This window comes from Myodes glareolus, chromosome 21 (assembly GCF_982192425.1).
Source record: "Myodes glareolus chromosome 21, mMyoGla1.1, whole genome shotgun sequence".
Lineage (NCBI taxonomy): Eukaryota > Metazoa > Chordata > Mammalia > Rodentia > Cricetidae > Myodes > Myodes glareolus.
The window spans coordinates 27,723,631-27,745,275 of NC_142046.1; the positions used below are offsets into that span (position 1 = coordinate 27,723,631).

Genomic DNA, 21,645 nt, shown 5'->3' on the forward strand with positions numbered 1-21,645 from the left:
TAAACTAAGCAGTTTTATTCTGTATTTCACAAATGTGACATAGCTCTTGTTTCAGGATTTAATCTAGGAGTACAACAGAGTCATGCACTATGCAACACCTTTAGGAGTTATATGAGTTAGCTTGGGTTACAAAACTTCCACAGGGTGGGTGTATTAAATCACAATAATTTGTTTCAAAGTGCTGGAAATCTGAGTTCTAAATGGGACCAGGTTATTGTCATCTGAAGCATCTATCCTTGATCCATCCCCATTTGGCATCTCTGGAATCCAATGTCTCCTGGTCTTCCCCTCAGTATGTTCCAGTCTCTAGTTATAGGGACACTACTCATATTAGATTGTCACGGTGTTTGGAGTTCACGTGACCTTATATTTTTAATTACTTCTTTAAAAGGCATCTCCAAATTGTCATATTCTGAAATACAGGCATGAGGCCCTAAGTACAAAAATGTGTAAGTTTAAGAATTCAGGCTGTAGCTAGCTAGCTAACATGTACATTTGGTGGTGGTATATTTGTTGATGAATTTGTCCTACTGATCATCAAGGTCAGCAGAGTGTGTTGTGAAGGATAAACAGACGATGTGAAATGCTAGAACTTGGTCAATATCCACGTTAGCAATGTTTCTGAGCACCTGGTAAAGCCCTCTCCTTTGAGGAACATAAGGCAGTCTGCCAGCTGCAGCTTCCGAAAGCACACAGCGTAGTGACTAGTATCCAGTCTGTGTTCAGTCCCTGTTTGCATAATAAAAATTAAGTGAACAAACAGATTAACTGGCCAACTGTCCTAGTTTCTCGGATAATATCCTCAGTGCATTTCTGTGTCAAACCAGTGTGGGTGGTAGAAAGCGACTTCTATTAGGACAGCATAGGAAGGCACTGCCTTGGCATGGAGTTTGTATCACCAACTATGAGAATGTTGACCCTGTCTAGCTTACCAGAAATCAGAATAAACCGTCACTCAGAAGAGGTAACAAGAAAGGTTCGGTACGTCAATGACCCAACTGACTTCCTTTTGATCTACTCCTTTAAATATAATGGCCTAGATAGAAGCTGTATATTTAGAGACGCACCGTGCCATTCCAGCCACTTGAATTTCTAACCTTTTACTTTTATTGTATAGCCAAACATTATATATATAGAGATTCATCCTTTTCGGCATCTCTGGCATCTACGATGTGACATTCACGAACCCAGCAGGCTTTCCCAATAAAACTGTGGCTGTGTCGTGGTTCTTGGCACTGGGAGCAGGTGCCGTATCCTCGATGGCAGGTTCACGGTGTCATCTGTTCTTATCATTGCATTAATGAAATCAGAGCTATTCTTTCTGCAACCTGGGTTGTCTTTCTCCCCTTTCCCATTGTGATAGCAAAGTAAATGTTGGAAAGAGCTTTTGGAAATGTCATGGAAAGTATTCCAAAGTAAAGAATGGGGGGGGGGGGAGAGCATTTTATTTTTAAATATGCAAAGAGGTGTCACTTTACACCTTACATTTATTCTATTCTGGATAATTCTAGTTATCCATGGCCACATTTTAACCAACACTAGGTAAAAGCAATTTAGTTAAGTTCAGACCTGGTACAGCAACTTCTGCCTGTATTTATTTACAGAGCTTCATGTAAATGTGTAACAGAAAGTTTGTGATTAAACCTTCGATGACACTTAAGTGATTCTTCTTCCTTGACAGCTACCGCTGCCCATCTATACCATCAGAGATCCATCTTACAAGACTCCACTGTAAGGAAAATAGCCCTTAGGAATTGTCTTAGAAATGATAGTAGATTTTTTCTCTTTCAAACATATTCTTTTGCAAACACAAGTACTTTTTTTTCCCTAAAAGTGGATAAAATACACTAAGATCCCTTCAAAATGAGACATTTCAAGAGAGCCTTGTTTGGGTAAAACATTTTCTTATATATTAATGATCTCATAAAAAAATCTCATAGTATTTGGATTCTCAATCTTAACCTACCTTAATTACATTATATGTTTTAAAGCCACCGTTGACTAGAGTGTATTTAAAATACCCTAAGTAGAGGGTCAAGAGAACCCAGGACAGATTTTGAGTGTAACCATCATGAGATACCTGGAACCAACCAGACTTTCCCCGATCATTAGATCCCAGTGTGTATAGATGTTGTTGTCCCTGTATGGTAAGCCACAATACCCTGAAATAATTTCTCTAAACCAATTAGTACAGTTCATAATATTCAGCCGGTGTTTTCATTGCCTTCACTCTTGATGCATTTTCCCCTTTGAGCCTTTGTTTGCCTTGCCCGTCATAGTTGTATCTTGGATGTTTGTTTCTTTATAACTTCCAAATGCCGTGTGCGTTTCGCCCATTGATAGTAGCGTTTGTCTCTCCAACCATCTCCACTTCACACATAAATGAATAGATATAAAATGGATCAATGGTGAGTCAGGCCTAAAAAAGATATTTTATATATCCATATAATTTTTTCAACTCTATCATGTTTCTTCAATACCCCTTCACATAATAATCCTTTCATCCCCGACTGTTTCCTACTGCTGTTTCTTTTTATGGCCAGTTTGTTTTATATCTGCTAATATAAGAATTGGGCTCCCAGTGATTGGGGAATTACTAACTATTGGAGTTAGTTTGTAGATGAAAGCACAGTCTCAAATAAGATACTTAGAGATAAAATGTAAAAGTCCCCAATTCTGAAGTCAGGTCCATCTATGAGCACTTCACATTAATTATTTGCCTTTTGGCTTCTGCCAGACGAAATTGTATATAAGTATAGCGATTTTAAACATAGTGGAAATGTATTGGTTCCTTATCTCACTTTCACTACCTGTCACTCATAAGAAAATTCCTTAAGCTAACCCCACCTCTTTTATCTTCTCTATAAAATTAATATCATACCAACAACATCTACTTCATTGTCTTACCTACTTACATATATATAATTTAACATTCATTTAAATTATATATAATTGCAAAATGCATAGCATAGTGTTTTATAAGTTAAGTAATACATAATTTTCAGTTATTATTTTTGTTTTGAGTACTTTGAATATAGTTATATGAATTTTGTTGTAGAAAAGGTTTTGATTTTTGTCAGTAATTAACAATTACAATGCTGACAAGATAATTCAGTGGGTGCTTGCCGCACAATCCTCATTGCCTGTGTTTGATTGCCCAGACCTCCAGCAGAAGCAGAGAATTAGATCCTACAGCAGTCTTCTGACCTCTACATACATGCCACAGCCTGTGTCCACCCACACACCCACTCCCCGTCCACACACACACAGTAATAATAACTTTAATAAAAACGAAGTACCAACTCTAAAGTTCATATTTGGGAAATCACGGTGTCTACATATATATAGTCCATGGATCCTTGTCCACATGAGTTAAATTTCATAAGCTCAGCTTGTAGAGGAGTGTCCATGGACCTGTGCAGCCTCCAGTCTCCATTATAGTCCTGCCAACCAAGAAGAGTTTGCAGCTCCGGAAGATAATCGGGAATATTTGACAATGTTTTCTATAGGGAAACACAACTGGCCTCAATGGGTCAAGGCCAGGGATGTTACCTGTACACCCCAGAGTACAAAGGACAGTCCTAGAAGAAAGATCATCTTTTCTCAGGTGGCATGGTGTGCTGCTGCTCATATACTTTACGTTCTTGGAAAAGGGAAGAGCCATTAGAACACTCCTACAAATAACGCAAATGTGTTTGAATGATGCCTGTCAATACCAGGAAAGTGTTACGATTAGTTTTTCTTGAGGACGGGTTGACTTTGTGAGACGGCAGATTCTTTGGGCATTATTATATGTTTCAATAAGCCACCATGGCCTTGAAAGCCCCACCATGAGACCCTCTGGAATACAGGGGATCTGTTGATTCTGAAATGCTGGATATAAGAATGAGCTAGCATATTTCAAATGACAAATGTCAACTCTTGCCTTTTTGTTTACTTGAGCTACTTGTGGAAGCTTACAAATCATAATTATTTTTTTCTTTAAATGATGAGCACTGATATCTGTGTCTATAGTAGGAATTCGTGTGTAAATGACACAAATTCACAGTAGTCCGGCTTAAAACTTTTAAGCAGACACAGTGAAGTGGCACTCGTCCATCGACCTACTTCCTTTTCAGCGTACTGAAATGCTCCTTTCTCCCCTTCACTAAAAGTTGCTGCTGTATATATAAAAGTGACTAACATTACTGGTATTTCCCCCAAGTTGAGTAGCTATTTGTTATTATTGTCAGCTTTCTGTTCAATATGAACATGTTCCTTTTGACCCTCTGATGTCTTCCTTTAGCAGGCTCTAATCTACTCACCACAACGCCACCCCATGCTGTACTTCCCCCAATAAAGTTAGGAAGTCGAGGGCATGTGTTTCCCTGCATGCGTGTGCATGTTTAGGTTTCCACTTAAAGATCAGCGCCAAAGCTACGGTACTGATACATTTTCTAAATGTGTTTTAAGCAATAAGTTGTACAACATTTTTAGAACATGTGTTAAACTATTTCTCTAAGAATGAAGCTCTTAACAAAACATAAGCACTCTGCATGAGATCTTAGCAGCAAAGTGCTTAAAAGATAAAGTAAGAATTGGTACCATGGGAAGAACACCAGCTGTAGAGCGCACAGGTCCATTATGAGAAGTATGGTAGTGGGTAGGGAGAAAATGATTTAATCAGGAGTAAAACCGATTTTATTATAAGGGCACGCAGGGGGTGTGGCACCATAGTGAGAGGGACATTTCAAAATATCTGACAGATTTCAACAATGTGAAAACCCCGTTCTTTAAAGTGACAGTAAACCCCATCAGGTCTCCCTTTTTGATGCTATTGTTAACAGTTGACTGTTTAAAGCTGGCCTGCTAAGATGCTGTCGGCCTATTTCAATAGTGTGCAGTCAAATAAAAGACTAATTGTTGAAATACAATCAATCAAAATGATTGCAGGGCAGAGAGAAGGTCCCCTCTGCTGATTTTTGTTGTGGGTCCTGTTGGTGTGTTCTGATGGCAGTAGGGACGATGGAGAGAGGAGGAGGGAAAGAGACCCTCAGTCAGAAACAGAGCCACCTCATCCCCATTTTTTGCAAACAGACTACTGGGCAGGGACATCGCTCACGAGCCCTGAAAAATAGTAGTTCATTAGCAAAAAACTAGATCTGATAGTGATGTGGGCTAATATTTTTAAAAGGATATGAACACTATTAGCAAAACGGCTCCTGCAGAGAATCCCCGCAGTGACAGTTCTCAGCTTTTCTTTTCTTTCTTTCCTTTCCTTTTTGCTGTTGTTGTTGCAAAATTCTCCCTGGCACTCATGGAGCTCACACTGTGGGGGCATGTGACCGTGAGCTCAGACATCATCAAAATAGAGAAAAAATTCCAGTTAACCTAACACCTGTAAGTTTTTACCAGGATTCTTGGATGTTCGGTTAACTCCATGTTGTAACTGATAAGCTTTTGTTCCTTTAAGCCCAGAAAAAAAAATCGTTTCTTTGTAGCTTGTCCTATAGATTAGCAGAAATGTCATAGTATCTTGCTTCCTTTTAATTAGACGTAAAGATGTCACTTCTAGACAGCCATCATCCTTTCCTTGTATGAGAATGTGATCCCAGATTTTCCTACTGAGAGTTAAAGGGGGGTGATAATCACCTATCACATTCCCTCACTACTGAACATTCGCGTTGGCACCTAAGTTCTGCAGTGTGTCACGGCGGCAACTCGCTCAGGTTTCCCAAGCAAATATTTTTGTTGTTTCTAAAGAGTTGCTTAGCATTTGTGGTTTGTCTTCGGCGTGTTATCATTTTGGCAGCTTTGCATAGCCTGCATAGGCCAACAGGGGTCTGTCTAATATTGTTGCTGGGTACATTTTCCTCACTGAGATGAAAACGGAAGAAAAATGTTTCTGAAGCAGTAAGAAGGAATTAATATCCTACCCGCCCCCCTCCCATATTCTATTCCTTGCTGACTTTAGATTTAGGCAAGGAAAAAAAAAACAGAAGAAGAAAGAAAGAAAGAAAAAGTGTTCGCATTATTCCCTTGTACATAGCAGGGCTAACACATGTACAGCAATAACTCGTTTCTATTGCCATGTTTAGCATATGTCTCCTGTTGGCTCAGCAAGGCCTTCAGGCCGGTCCCTTGAGCCAGCCATTGCTGGCAACTCTTAGCCCCTCGGCCTCACAACCAAATAGCTTTGAATCATGTAGAGTCGTGATGCTAATTTTCATACTGATGCATTATGGGAATAACTGTATCTGACATACTGTGTCAACGGTACTGTCTCTTTGTGTCCCTTGTTTTTTGTTAGCTGCATTCCTACAGATGGCATTCCATTGAAAATGTTCCCTTCCTACAGAAAACGAGAGAAGGGGAAAAAAAAAAAAAACCCATGCACAGCACCAAACCTCTAGGTGCAGAAGGCTGTTAACGGTTGCTGATGATAGTAGGCAAACATTAACATAATAATTAGTGTCTTGTAATTGTTTCATTAAAACCAGTTGTTCCATTTCTCCTCGTGTTTTCCCAGAAGAGAAGCTGAATTTGGATGACAGCCAATGGGAGGACATCCACGTCGTCACCGGAGCACTGAAGATGTTTTTCCGGGAGCTGTCTGAACCACTCTTCCCTTACAGTTTCTTTGAGCGGTTTGTGGAGGCGATCAGTAAGTATACCCCAGAAAGGAGCCGGGTGTGGTAGAATTAATAACAGTGATTAGATTGATGCCGATCATGACAACAGAAAAATGGAATATGTGTCCCATGTTCTTATCTGCAGCCATAGGTTTTGTCATTTGAGTGGCTTGTTTGATTTCTCACCCTGCAATATTATCTGAGCTTTAAAACCAAAATATTCAGACCAAAAGAGAGGGAGAGAGAGAGAGAGAGAGAGAGAGAGAGAGAGAGAGAGAAATCTATTTAAGGCCACCAAATTTAAGCTTTCTCAAATGAAAATAGCTTCTTCTGCAATCTGCTTTAAAGGGGTCATCTCTTGTACTCCCAGCCCCTGCCTTTATATTTTCAGAATTGCACTGTTTGCAGACAAAGAGGTCTTGCAAGGGAACCTAAATATATTAAATATTGTGTTTCATTAAATATGTGTTAAATCATCAGCTGAAATACCATCTTCTCTTGGCTCACTCATTCGTTCCCTCAGCAGCAGCAGTAACTGTCTACAGTTGGCTTCTGAGCAGTGTGTAGGGTTAAGTGAAAGCGAATTTCTTTTAAGGGGTGACATTTAGAATGATGAGTTGTATCTCTCCACGAAGCTTCTTTCTCTGATGCATTATTCTCTCATTTATAATACACAATCTAATGTAAAGTGGAAGGAAGGAAGGAAGGAAGGAAGGAAGGAAGGAAGGAAGGAAGGATCAAAATCTTTTCCTGCATGAAAACTTCTCCTATAAATACTTGGAAAAACAAATACTTAAAATATCGCCAAATTTAATATCATAGGGTACATTTACTCTAATTGTGACAGCTTGGAAAATGACTCCTGGCAAGCAGGCTGCTATAAGAATGAAAGAGAAAGAAAGAAGAAAGAAAGGTAAAATTAAGAATCTTGCAAGCCTGGCAGGAGCTTAATTAAAGTCCCAACAAGAGAAATCTCCAAGGAAAAAAATGCTCTACTTAGGAGGTCTGATCTTGGATGCTGTGTGTGAAGAGTTCCCAGGAGTGGCAATGAGGAGCTGGGGGCCAGTGCTGGAAAACAGCCCTCCAGTAGGCACTTTTACTCTGTATTCACTGGGAAAACCTCTTCACATGCTCTTAAAACTTCTGCAAAATGAAATCGATGGGATGAAGATAAGGGTTCCTCTCTCAGTCTCTGGTCTAGCCTGCTCACAATTTCAAATGGTCTTGTTGACTGGCTGTTATTTAAGGGCAGGAAGGTTACTCTTGTTTCAAGTTTGGGATGAGTCTGGAGTTGTTATCCTTCCTGGAGAGCAATGATTTATAGTTGCCAGGCTCTCGAAACTGCAACTTAAAAGAAATAATAAAGAAGAAGTAAGTAAGTATGAATCTCATTCAGTGCAGTCTGCTGTTCCGTCTTAGCACACACATTTACGTGAATGGAGAGAGCAGCATCCTGGGAGGAGATTGGAAAGACATTTGTACAGATTTCTATCTTAATTGTGCATATTTAGAAATATGTATATCATATTGTGACCTCTCTACTCTTAGGTGGCAATCGTCTCATCTGGAAACATGCTTACGTATCTGCTGGGTGGGGAGTGTCGTATAAGATTCCTATAAATGAGGCTTCCTACCTCCTTTAGTTCACACGATTCCAAAGATAGTAGCAAACTTTACTCATAGGCTAAGCATATGGGAAGCAGGTCCTTGGAGCTCATACGAGTACGCGTCCTTTGAATCCCCATAAGAAGTATGATGGTTTCTGGGATGTTTTAGACTTAAACCCAAATTGGACATCGTTTCAGTGACACAGGCAAGACCAGAACTGAACAGCAAAGATAAGGCAGGTGACAAGCTCTTAGGGGTGGCTGTAGAGAGAGCCTCTGCAGGCAGTTATAAAATAGGTAATTTGTCCGAATGACGAGGAACAAGTTTAATAAAGTCCTTTTAAAACTTCAAGATGTTATACACATGCTGGCAATAGCTCTCCAACTGACCTGTGTTGAGAAGGCAATCTGAAAATCAAGAGATGGAATATGTCCCATTAAAGCCATATGTTGCAAGGCCAGGGTAATGATACTGAGGGGTGGGTCCTTAGGTGATTGAGTCATGAAGAAGATCACTTCTGATAAGGTTAACACCCTTATAAAAGAGGCCCCAGGGACAGTGACGCAGGGCTGTAGAGAGAGTTGCGTGCTACCAAGGCTACAGACTTGCATTTGATCCCTAGATCCCATATAATGGAAGGAGAGAACTGACTCCCACAGTTTGTCATCTGACTTTCACACATAAACCACAGCACATTGATGCTGACATACACACACACACACACACACACACACACACACCAAAACAAACAAATACATATAAAAACTAAAGGAAGTAAAAAAATACAGCAACAACAGTAACAACAAATAAAAGCAAGACCAAGAGAGATGTCTTACCTCTTCTAGTCATGTGTGTACACAGCTAAAAATCACTGTCAACTGAAGCAGAAAACGGACCCTCAGCATTCAATGCTATTGTCTTGGTCTTGAATATCTTAGCTACTACAATTGTGTCATATAAACTGCTATTGTTTATAATGTGTATAGCTTATGGTACTTTTATAGAAGGATAATTAGACTTAGATTCTCTGCAGTCTTGCTTTAACTCATCAAGAATGTCAGAATGTCACTGCGTGATGTGTAACAAGTGGGCACTAAGCCATTGGAGAGAGTGGTTGAGGATATGGTGCAATACTCAGGAGATGGACCAAGATACTCCAACTGTGGTGGCTTGAAAGAAAATGGCCCCCAAAGGGAGTGTCACTATTAGGAGGTGTGGCTTTGTTGGAGCAGGTGAGGTCTTGTTGGAGGAAGTATGTCACTGTGAAGGCAGGTTTTGAGGTCTCACATATGCTCAAGATACCACTCAGTGTCTCAGACCACTTCTTGTTGCCTGTAAATCAAGATGTGAGGACTCTCTCTCCTGCTCCAGCACCATGTCTGCCTACATGCCGCTATGCCACACAAAGATGACAAATATAAGCCACCACCACAATCAAATGTTTTTCCTTTATAAGAGTTGCTGTGGGCATGGTATCTCTTCACAGCAATAGAAACTTAAACTAAGATTCCAACTATCTAAGTGTGTTTGTGGCATAAACTTTATTTTTTTGTTTTTCCTGTGCTGGGTATAGAATACAGGGTCGCGAGCATACTAGGTAACTACTCTGCCATTGAGCAACACCCCAGTCCTGTGTTCTAAACTTGGGGTGAGCTCTAGATTGTAATGTTAATTTAAATATCATTCAGGGATGAGGAAGTGGTAACTTTGATATTCCGTGCTGGGAGAAGTCACACCAGAGAGGGTTCATTTACTACACTTGACATTATTAAGCTTAAAAAAAGAAAATCTTTCAAAATGATGTGAACATTCATATGCAGGCATAGATGCAGGCATAGAAGAGTCTTGGATTTTGTCAAAGCTCACATTGCAATGCCTTGTGAAGCTATAATAGTTACAAGTTCACCAAATCCATGCAGAGTTAACTCTTTGCAAAAAGAGCTAAGCACTTCAGGAAACCCACAGAGTGTGCTGTGTGCGTTGGCTGTATCGGGGCCAAATCCTTGCCCGGCTGTTCTGCACCATCGTAGGGTTGGCCCTACACAGAGCTATTTCACAGGTATTCTGGGGAGCCAGCAGCCATGGCAGAGAGTGGACAACCACTGGCAGGAGATAACCGGTAGAAGAGTGTGATAGCTGCGACTCTCACTTTCCAACCAAATGTCTGACAGAAGCCATAAAAGATGAAGGGTAGAAGGCACAGTGCTTCATCATGGTGGAGCAGAGTTTGCAGAGTTTATGACGATGGGAGTACATGATTGAGGCTGGCTACCTGGACACAAACCAGAAAACAGAGACCTTGAGCATAAATCAAAGCGGGCCCACTCCCAGTTTCCCACCTCCTCCAGCTAGACACTACTTCCTAAAAGTGCATATCTAATTTAGTGCAAAGAAATGCTTATCCAAAGGGTAAGTACCATATATTGGTACCATGTCTTCAAGCACATCACCTTGTGAAGGCTTGTGAAGTCCATTTTTCATCCAAACCATGACAAGGAAAGAGGCCAAGTCCAGCCCACATCATCTACCTCACTGCCTCAGTGGCTTTTCCACATGCAGCTTTGGTAGACAGAACCACTCTAGTCCCAGCTTCTACCTTGTGACTCAGACCCTTCTGTCTTTGCCCTTCCATTTTGGAAGAGCTAGTGGCTTCCTAACAGGACTTCTGGTCTACCTCACTCATACTTTAGCACTTCCCATCTTTTGGATAAGCACTTCTTTGCACTAAATTAATTTTGTGTTAGAAGAAAAGCTTAAAATGGTTTCTGCTGTTAGGTTAGGCATGAACAAAACCCCATTCCCTTCACTGCCACAGTTCATGTTATCATAGCATTATTTCCATTTTCTCTTCTGCCACTACTAAAACCAGTTTATGAAGACTTAACATTTGTACTTGGCCCCTAGCTGAGAGATGTGTTTTCATGGAAAAGTCCCAAAGTGAATAGACCAAATGGAATTTTACATCTGACTGGAATGCTTTGCATGGAAAAAAGAATGTTATTTCTAGTGAAAACAATTGACCTGACTGCTTGCACTATTTGAATTATTTTATTTCTCATTATGAGTTTGAAACTCATCATTGCGTATTCCAAGAAGAGAAAACTGTGCTTGGAAAAATGTGGGAAAAAATGTGCTACTAACTCAATTATATTCATCTCAGGTACAGAATTTTATATCAATAGCTGGGACATTTAGATTTTGAAATATATAAGCAAATCCAGGACTTTTGTTGCCCCCGTGAATCAGATGGGAATCACCATAGTAGATGAGTCGATAGCCACCTAAGAGTAGAGAGGTCATATTAGCTTCCTAAATCATGCCTTTGTTTCCATCTTCTACTTCTGAGATGCTAATGATTAGACAGGGCACACCCAGACAAGTGTTAATCATATCTCTGCAAATTTCCTTTATATAGAGATATAGAATATAGACTATAATATAGATATAATTTAAGTGTCATTTTTTTCCACCTATTGTGACATATTTTCCATCTATTAGTTCGTAAAGTCACCTCCCACTACACCTGTAAGTTCCAAATTCTGATATAACTCATTAATTCATGCACTTTACCTGCCTTATCACACATCAAAACATTCATCAGAATGGTGATGGAAGTAAGACTACATAAATAGCAGTAGATGAGAGAGTTGCCACACGCTTTTACCTAAAGGTTGCACTACTAATACTTGTGAGGTTGGACTGCATCAAATCTCATTTACAGAACAATTGTTCACCTGTCTGGCGACCATCTTCATCTCAGCGCTTTCACACTCACATGATAGCCTTTGAGTTTTCAATAGCGAATGTGGATGGATTGTGCGTTTTCAAAGTTGTCATTTGCACAAAAAAAAAAAACCACCTTTTTCCCCACATGACCAATGCCCCATGTATTCTCCACCATGGAAATAAAATCAAGGCTAACCTCTTCATCAAATAGACCTCATGCTGTCTAGCATGGGGTGCTTTGAGAACCTCTGTACTTGGGAAGCTGAGGCAGTAGGATAGCAAGTTTAGGCTATCTTGGACTACAAAATTAGGCTTTGATAAAATACATAAAAACTAACAGCAATAAACAAACTTATGCCCTGTATTATTCCTTTTGCCTCCACTTTCAGTTTCTCTAAGTAAATCATATGCGCATACATATAAGGTATGTAAGTATATATGTTTGTTATGACTTTTGGTATATTGCTTTCATTTTGTATATGAATTTGTACATATGTATATACATATATATATATGTATATTTATGTGTCATTAGCAGTTAGGATAAATAAAATAAGGTAGAAATGATGTTACATTACACTTCAGGCCTCAATTTCAAAACAACACTCACTTGGGCATTTAACCACAGTATACCCTGATACCTTGTTTTCTAAAACATTAACTACTTAATAAATTAAAATAGACTGTAAGAAATGGCACCCACAAGATTGGATAGTGTTAAACTTCAACCAATCAGACACCAAAAGTAGAATGTTCCCACGAGTACTCCTTAAACAAAACTCATACACCTGTGTCTATGTCAATACCACCATCCTTACATAAAAATGATTTAAGGCATTGCCCTATGGCCAAAAGTACCTATTACATGTTTCCATGGCTTTGCCATGGATGGTCACCATGCCATTCTGCTGATAAAGTGTATTTTCAATAGGTAATTGGGGAGAAAAACCAGTCAAGTACATTTGCAAATATTTTCTTTTCTTGACTTTATCTTGCCCTTTGGTCAAGCTATTTCTAATGCATCATCAACTTTGTGATTACATTCCTTGGGAGAGGAGAAGCAGAGCTTTGGAGAGCAGTTGGCTAGACAAGAATATATGATGTAACACAGTGCTTTAAATCCAGAGAAAGAAAAAGATGTTCTAAAGATTCACAGCAAAGAAATCAAAGACATAAAAGTAATATGGTATAAAAATATTCTTGATCAACAGACTTTCGAGAAAGTTTTAAATTAAGTAAAAATAAATTTTACTGATGTCTCTAAAAATTTTCACTGAAAGCAAATATTCTCACAGGCTACAGGGTTTATTTATTTATTTATTTATTTATTTATTTCTGTGTGTGTGTGTGTGTGTGTGTGTGTGTGTGTGTGCTCGCACACGCACACGTACTCGCTTGTGTGTAAGCACAGTGGAAATTTTATGGCTGATGCCTAGCCTGTCTCCTAACTCATCCTAATTATATTCATAATTAAATTGTAAAAATTATAGTTGACTAGAGCCAAATGGCTGGTACAGGTGTCTCTTTGTAGGAATAGTTTAGTGCTAGATAATAAACAACCGGACTTCCATCTACTTAATTTGGCTTTAATGAAAGTCCTTTACAAAAACACTGGGGAGGTGATTCAGATTTAAAATCCGGCCTTGACTCAGAAATTGAATAGTAAGACATCAGGTCCATTAGAAAGCCTCATGCTAGTGTTAGTGTCCAATGCTATCTTTTGCTTTTCCTCAAAGCCTTTACATATGTGTACATGTCCACATCCTTGAGGTCACTTTTTCAAAGCAGTGATTGTTTCAAGCTGAGCAATCAGCCATACTGCCGTCATGAGTCAGTGCCCTAAACACCCCTGCCTCACTGCATAGACGCGCTACCAAACATGCGCAGCAAGGTGCAGAAATTATTCCTAGTACTCAGGGGAAAGCAGTTAACTTGGCCAATTCCTCTAATGATGGACTTGGGTGGCTGGGTTTCACTGTCTCGATAGACCATGACGAACCTGAAGTTTTGTGGCCTTTTGTTCCACCCTGCTTTACGTCACATGCTTCAGTTCACACTGGGTTACGCCCACCACCACAGAGTGTCCACAACCTTCCACCCCCCAAGCGCAACTCTGAGTGTGGACCTATCACCAAGAGAACATCCTCCCCTCCTGGTCCAGTAACTTTTCCTCAACATATCCGTTACAAAAAGCAACCAAATTACTGTAACTGGCTTCGTTTCATTTTGAGGAAAAGTTAACACCTTTGTAAGAGGTTCAAAGCCCTCTAATTTCTGGTTATGCCTAAGCTCTCTGACTTCATTTTTCTGCCTCACCCGTGACAGGAAAGTCCTTTGAGCCAAAGACTTTCCTCCAGATATTCAAGGTTCATTGATCTTGGTTCAGTCTCTGCTGAAACTCACTGCTGGGTATTGCTGCTCAGATGACCCCAGGTTAGTCAAACCTTCTAAGGCCTCAATTCTATCACTCACTGTCCTACTACTCAAATTCTGCCTCTACAATTTACTTCCTTAAAAATCTTGGATGAAACCTTCTCTCCAGTCTATAAAAATTAACGCGAAAATGGCACCTCCCTCCTGAGATTTTCAAATAATTTGGTGACATGCAAATTGGATTAACTCACTTTTTACAGTTCCGGACACACAGTGTTGAGTAAATGTTAGCTAATTTTATTATGTCAACCTATTGACATAGCACAATTTAGATAGTACCGTCTCAGGAGATCTTCCTGCCCGTAGTTCCTCATCTCTCTCCTGGTATGGCTATCTCAAGTGCTGCACATGACTAGCTTCATTCTGCTGTAATGTTTTGTTTCTGCAATTTGCACAGCACAGGGCATGGCTAAGATAATATTATAAGACATTTTCTTGTTCAAAACCCAGTGAATTCTAGTTTCTTCATCTCATGACGTGTTTTATTCTGAAGAACAATCTGACAGATCATCAAAAAGTATGTCCTTTTCCTGAGGAGCACACATCCTTTTCATAAACTGTAGACTATCCCAGATTTTCTTAATTAACGCTGTCTTCCTACTCCACACAGTGCAAGCCCGTGGTATTCACTATGGTAGCAAAAGTGACAACTCCAAAGTAATTCATCTCCAAGTTAGGAGATTACCTACGTTGCTGTGTGTATACCCCGATGATGTTGATTTGTGAAAGTCATAAACTCTCTGGTAGGTGGAAGGTGGTAGGTTTTGGGTATGGTGGAGGTGACTATATAACAGCCTATGAAAATCTGTGACAGTGTGAATTCTGTTCAAAGTAAAAAATGTTCAAAGGTTTACCAACTAAACCATATTCAACAAAGAACCCTTCCTCACACAGCGACGGACACTTGTAGGTACAAACCCACTGGCATTCACCAAATCTGAGGTGCTTCGCTTGCCACACATTATAAAGTCTACCTTCCCACAGGAGACTTTAAAAAGATAACTTTCCTCAAAAGGGCGTCCATATTAACTTCCCATGTACTATATTCAAACTTGCCATGGAGCGACAACTATCTCTGTCCTCTTGCTTGCTGGTACTAGCATGTAGCTGGGAATGTTAGCCTCGATAGTTGACTTGATAGGATTGAAAGATAGCTGTGAGTTTTACTAAGCGTATCTCGGGTTGTGTCCGTTGAGCCATTTCCAGAAAACAGTGTATCACACAATCTCAGATCCAATCAATAGTTTAATCCATAGAGAGATTCCGAGTCTGAATAGAGAACTGAGAGACGGTGGTCTAGCGAGAGTAAGTCACCGAAGGCATTTGAATGGCATACTTTGTCTCTGACCTCTCCTGTGCTCCCTGGCTGCTGAGAAGTAAACAGCTCTACCTTACTAAGCCCTTCCATCGTGATGCTCTACTACATGACAGTCACAGAAATAATGAAGCCAATGACCAAGGGCTAAAATGAGCTTGGAAGAAGGCTTTCCTCTTCGAGCTTCTTCTCACAGCAGCAAGATGCTGACACCAGCACTTATTTGCCCAAGCTAATAAGTGTCCCTACTCTAACCCGCTGTGTTTCTATCAGTAGAGGGATGTTCTTTGAACATTTTCTAGATATACTCTGAGTTCCCTGAAGTGTGGCATTTGTTCACTGGGCTCCTCACTGCTCTGCAGGGTTAAATTCTAGATGTGATAGTTGCTAAAGTACTATCAGTTTACGGGGGAGTTTTGCACATTGGTACAGTTGATCATAGCCATGTGGTTTAGAGTAGAGCATTTTCCCCCAAGGATTTAGGCAGACATTTCTACCTACACGTCGGGAAACAGAAGCATGGAAAGCAAATACACTGTTGTTGAAAACAAGTCTCACTACTTCTTTATGAGGGGAAAAAGCAATGTTCAGAAAGATGAAATTACATATATATGTATACATATATGTATGTGTATTTTTAAATATTCATGAACTACAAAAATTATGTAGGATACCTATGAGAATTTTTCCCTTCACTAATTGTAATTTTCTGTTTAAATGTGCAGCCTCCCTCCCTTTTTTCTACCGTCTCATTTTCTGCGGTACCTTTAGTTTTCAAAACTGCAATTCTCAAAGGTCAAATGCCCAAGGCCTGCGCTCATGATTACTGTCTAACCAGACAATCAGCTCTTGGCCCCTTGCTATTTTCCTTCTCACCTTGAGTGTCCAGCATGTGAAAGGTTCACCCTTTCAGATCTCAGTTCCGTTCCTCTGCCAAGTAACGGATGGGCAGACATAATTAGTGCCATCTGTCCCGCTAGATGCAGGTGGAGACTATCTAGCCAACAGATGAAAGCGTGATCTCTCGAGTTCCTTCTTCAGACCTCTGACTTGCAGCACAATGGCAAGATTATTCTTTGACATTTTGTGCATTTTTCTCTGAATTTCCAAGCAGCACCTAGGAGAGATCCATTTTCTCAGTGCAATATTCACGGGGATGTTCTATCCCTTTGTGTTGTATTGTGAGGATACTTTTTAGCAGAGTCAGAGAAATGTGAGGCCATGCCATATCAGACCTAGAAAGACCCCAGAAACTGCTGTCTGTGATGTTGTGTCTGATGCTTAGGACTTCTGAGATCTGGTTCCCTTGATAAATATATAGTGTGAGCTAAGCAGAAAAGCAAAGAGAACGAGAGGACACCTGGGACATAACTAGAAGGACCACATTGCTCGACCTCAGGCCCCCAGCAGCACCTTTCCCCAAAAGGTCCTTAGCATTACAGTCCAAGAACAAACTTTCCATGGTCTCACTTTCCCTCTGCTCTTCCAGTAATTTCCCCTGCATCAGTGTTTCCAGATCTTTCATTACCAAAATCACACTCCTCCATGTATGACCTTCCAAAGGTTGGAATTTGTCTTGGCTGGGGCTTCCATAAGAATCTGTGGCTTAGGACACAGAAATTTATTTCCCACAGACCTGGATTTTGGAAGTTCCGAATCAGGCAAAATCAGGACCCCATCACTGCTGAGCTCTGGTAAGGAACTTACCCTTTCATATTCTTGAGTCTTCTGAACCTGGCTTCTTGCCCTATGGCCTCACCACTGAGTGCTCCCTCACTGGGTCTTGAGCTTCCACAAGCAAGTTCAGGAACAGTACACGTGCTAAATCTATGACAGAAATCCTACTTCAACCGAATATTTTAGGTGTGCAAATTTGTCAGCACAAAATGGTTTCCTCCTTTATCCTGGCAACGTCTTCCTACTATTGTAGCACAGGATTTAATTAGTTCTTTATTTATATTCTTAATTCTGTTACTGTAATCTGAAATTGAATTTCACAGTTCCAGGCACCACTTTTACCCATGTTCTCTCATATTGTTTACATGCAGAACCGTCCGAGCAACCCTGTAACATTTTTCCTCCAAGCTTGACCTGCCAAAACAATGACACCAAGAGGAGAGGTTGTCTTAAGTTCTGTAGATTCATAAGACTAATCTCACCTGAGTTTCTACCAGCTAGAACTGGAGCCAAAGCCAAGTGCTAAACTATAAATTCTTCAGACAGTATCACTCAACCTTCCTGCCAATATTGACAACTGTAAGACTGTAATGCAAACGCTAAGACCCTCTGGAACAATTGAGCTGCTAAAGACAACAATCCACAACATTTTGAGAAGAATTACAAATACAGTTACATTAAGAAAGATTGCAAAAATAGGCATCCCAGTGTGCCAATATAAAGGACTTTAAACTCAATTAATTTTAGAGTTCCAATCAGAAAAATAGGCATAGTTTATTTTCTTTTTCACCTTAGGTATTGTGTGTGTGTGTGTGTGTGTGTGTGTGTGTGTGTGGTGTTATGTGTATCTGTTAGTGTGGCTATGTACACTTCTTTGTAGCTGTTTGTGCTTGTAAAGATCAGAAATCAATGTCACGTATCTACTGTTCTCCACTTTGTTTTTTGAGGCAGTGTCTCTCGCTGAACCTAGAGCTCCCTTCCTTGCTACTAAGAGCTGAGGTTACAGATGCATTCCACCACATCAGGCCAGCATTGGGCTTCTCTGACTGAAGATTTGAGCCAACCTTGTCTCATAAAAGTCTATTGACACTATTTTATAATACTCTGTGCTCAATTTGAATTTCTGGGATATGAAGTTTCTTAAAAAATTGCATTTATCTGTTGTATATCCTGTTATTTCTTATAAAAACAATTATAATTCTATACAGGCAACATGAGCTGCATCCACATAGGACAATGTATTTCATCATCATTAGAACTATTTATTCTATGACTGTTGCAGTGACTAGTCATTCCCCATCTTGGTCTCTCTTCTTGAATCTCCCTAGTTCCTGAACCACAAAACACAAAAATTAGACCACTTAGTAACACTTCAATGGCCCTCTGAGCTCAAGTGAAAGGAAGAGTTTCAAATCTCTCACTTCAAATCAAAACCTAAAAATGATTCATCGTAGTAAGGAAGGCATGTTGAAAGCCTTCATGGGCTAGAACAAAAAAGCTTCTTGTGATCTGAGTCGTGAAGAAAACTAAAAAGTATAATCCTACTAAAGAAGTAGCTTATTTCTATTTATTTATTTGTTTATTTGTTTATTATGTATACAATATTCTGTCTGTGTGTATGTCTGCAGGACAAAAGAGGGCACCAGACCTCGTTACAGATGGTTGTGAGCCACCATGTGGTTGGCCGAGAATTGAACTCAGGACCTTTGGAAGAGCAGGCAATGCTCTTAACCAATGAGTCATCTCTCCAGCCCCGAAGTAGCTTATTTCTAATATGGAGAATGGTTCTGCAGCAAAAGACCCATCAGCTACAATTCCTTAAGTCAGGTCTATTTTTCCTTTACGGAAGGCTGGAAAGCTGCAAAGAGAAGCTTGAAGCTAGGAGTTGCTGGTTCATGATGCTTAAGAGAAGACATCATCTCATAGTATAGCATTTAAAGAGAAGATGAAATGTTGGTATAGAGACTCCAGAGAGTTTTCCAGAAACCTAGCCATGACAGTGAGTGAAGGTAACAATACTGATCAGAAGATTTTCAATGTAGGTGAAACAGCTTGATGAAGGAAGTAAATGTCATCTAACACTTTCCTAGGTAACGTGGAAAAGTCAACTCCTGGTTTCAATGTACATGCTCTCTCCCTTATCCGAGACTAAAGCAGCTGGTAACTTTAAGTTCAAGTCAATGCTCATTTATAATTTGAAAAACTCTTAGAACCTCTAAGAATTATAGTGTCTAGTTTTCTTGTATTGTGTGGATGGGGAAATAAAAACATCAGGGTAAGAACATATCTAATTACATTTCAATCTCTAGAGACTTCTAACTGTTGCTGAGGTCAGGAAAAAGTGTAACTTTCTAAATATCATTGTTCAATGACTATCCCATACTCACCTAGGGGCTCTGATAGAGATGACAATGAAAGTAAATTTGCCTTCTTCCCTGCTAATACAATACCAATCCTGTACTCACTGGGCAAAAGAATAATCTTGATTTTTAGGTCTCATTATTTGAAAAGCACATTTGATAAAGTTATAGTGGCCACATACCATCGCACTTACTCTGGAATTGGGCAAAACACTGTGAAAGCCCTCTAGAATGTTCTATCATGCTAAATGCAATGCAAAACATTTGCATTTCTTGGGAGATGGTCAAAATGTTAACAACAATTGGAGATTTAAAAAGTCAGTTCCCACTTTTTTGATGACTTTGAAAGGCTGAAGACATTGGTTGAAACATCCCTCTAGTGGAAATAACCAAGAGTCACAGGAAGAGAAGTGGAGTCTCGAGATGTAACTGCACTGCTGTGCCTTCATGATTAAGCGACAGTGGACTAAGAGTGGCTTCTCTTGTGTGAGCAATATTCCATCTTGAGATGAAATGTGTCAAAGACATCTCAAACACTATTAAAATGGCAAGACAAAATTTAGAATAGTACATAAATGTGTTGATAAAGAATTAACAGGTTTGAGAGAACTGACTAGCTTTGGGAGTTCTGCCACTGGAAAAAGGAATATCAAACCATACCACACAAACAAATCTTTTATGAAAGCAGAGACAATTATATGAAAACTTCACTGCTGTTTAAGAACTTGTCATAGCCGCTGCAAGCAGCCACCGTTCCAATTAGTCAGCAGCCATCAAATCAAAGCCCTGTTCCTGCCACCCAAAATATTGCAACTAGCAGCTCGAATGTTCTTTACAATTTTTAGCATTTGAGCTTTTTTGGTGGACATGAAAATTCAAATATTTTAAATGCTTATTTCTGTGATATACTTGAGAGCAAGCACTATAAGAAAATGACTTCAAACTATAATCCCTGGATACAATATACCGCCGTCATAATTATACAAGTGTCTAGGAATACACACAGGCAGTGTCTTAGTATTTCTGTTGCTATGATAAAATACTAGGACCAAAGAAACTTGGGAAGGAAAGGGCTTGCAGTGCGCCTTACAGATCACAGTCCATCCCTGAGGGAATTCATAGCAGGAACTCAAACACAGGAAGAATCTGGAGGCAGAAACTAAAGCAGAGGTCATGGAGGAGTTGTTCATACTGGTTTGCTCAGTCTATTTTCACATACCTATTCCCGGGGGTGGCACCACCCACAATGAGCTAGGTCCTCCATATCTGTCATTAATCAATAAAAGGCACTATAGACTTCCTACAGGCAAATCTGAAAGAGGCATTTTCTCAATATAGAATCCCTCTTCCCAAATGATGCTAGCTTGTGTCAAATTGATCAGAAGTATTCAGTGTGGCACTCTTTTGGTACAGCCAAAGACTCAAGGGAATTTTCAAAGAAGAACAATCCCTTTGCATCTGTAGGCATGCACTGAGAAATGAGGACCAGACATTCTGTGGACTCACTAGCTGCCAAGGTATTCCTAGTAAAGATGCTGATGTTTAGAGAAGTTTCTGCCAGTACTACAAGAATAAAACCTGCAAAGCAATATTTATAATTACAAGTAAGGTAGATTTTTCCTTCTATGATCATCTCCAAAGTGTTAAAATAATGGGGGGAGGGGTCACACTGCAGCTGTTTTTCTGACACTAGAAGCTGCAGGCATGTATAAGACACAGAGGACCATTTGATAATCATCAAGAGGTCTCTGAATGCATCGCCAGGATCTTCCATCAGCACACCATAGTACCAGGCTTGGTTAGATTTGAGAAGACTGCAATGCTCATGTGACCCAAACTGTCATTCTTCCTTGGCAAACTGATCTAGGTGAGATAGATAAATTCAGAAACCATTAAAATGATAACCACAGTTTGC

The 21,645-nt window shown here is 39.9% G+C and overlaps 1 protein-coding gene across 4 annotated transcripts in view; it reads left to right on the forward strand.

The window, feature by feature from the left end:
* Positions 1–21,645, forward strand: part of Arhgap15 (Rho GTPase activating protein 15) — a 597,306-nt gene that overhangs the window by 460,412 nt on the left and 115,249 nt on the right. For all 4 annotated transcript variants that reach the window (XM_048426324.3, XM_085681198.2, XM_048426325.3 and 1 more), the window contains one exon: positions 6,509–6,643. In XM_048426324.3, the coding sequence (XP_048282281.2) occupies positions 6,509–6,643 (135 nt within the window). The remainder of the gene's footprint in view (positions 1–6,508; positions 6,644–21,645) is intronic.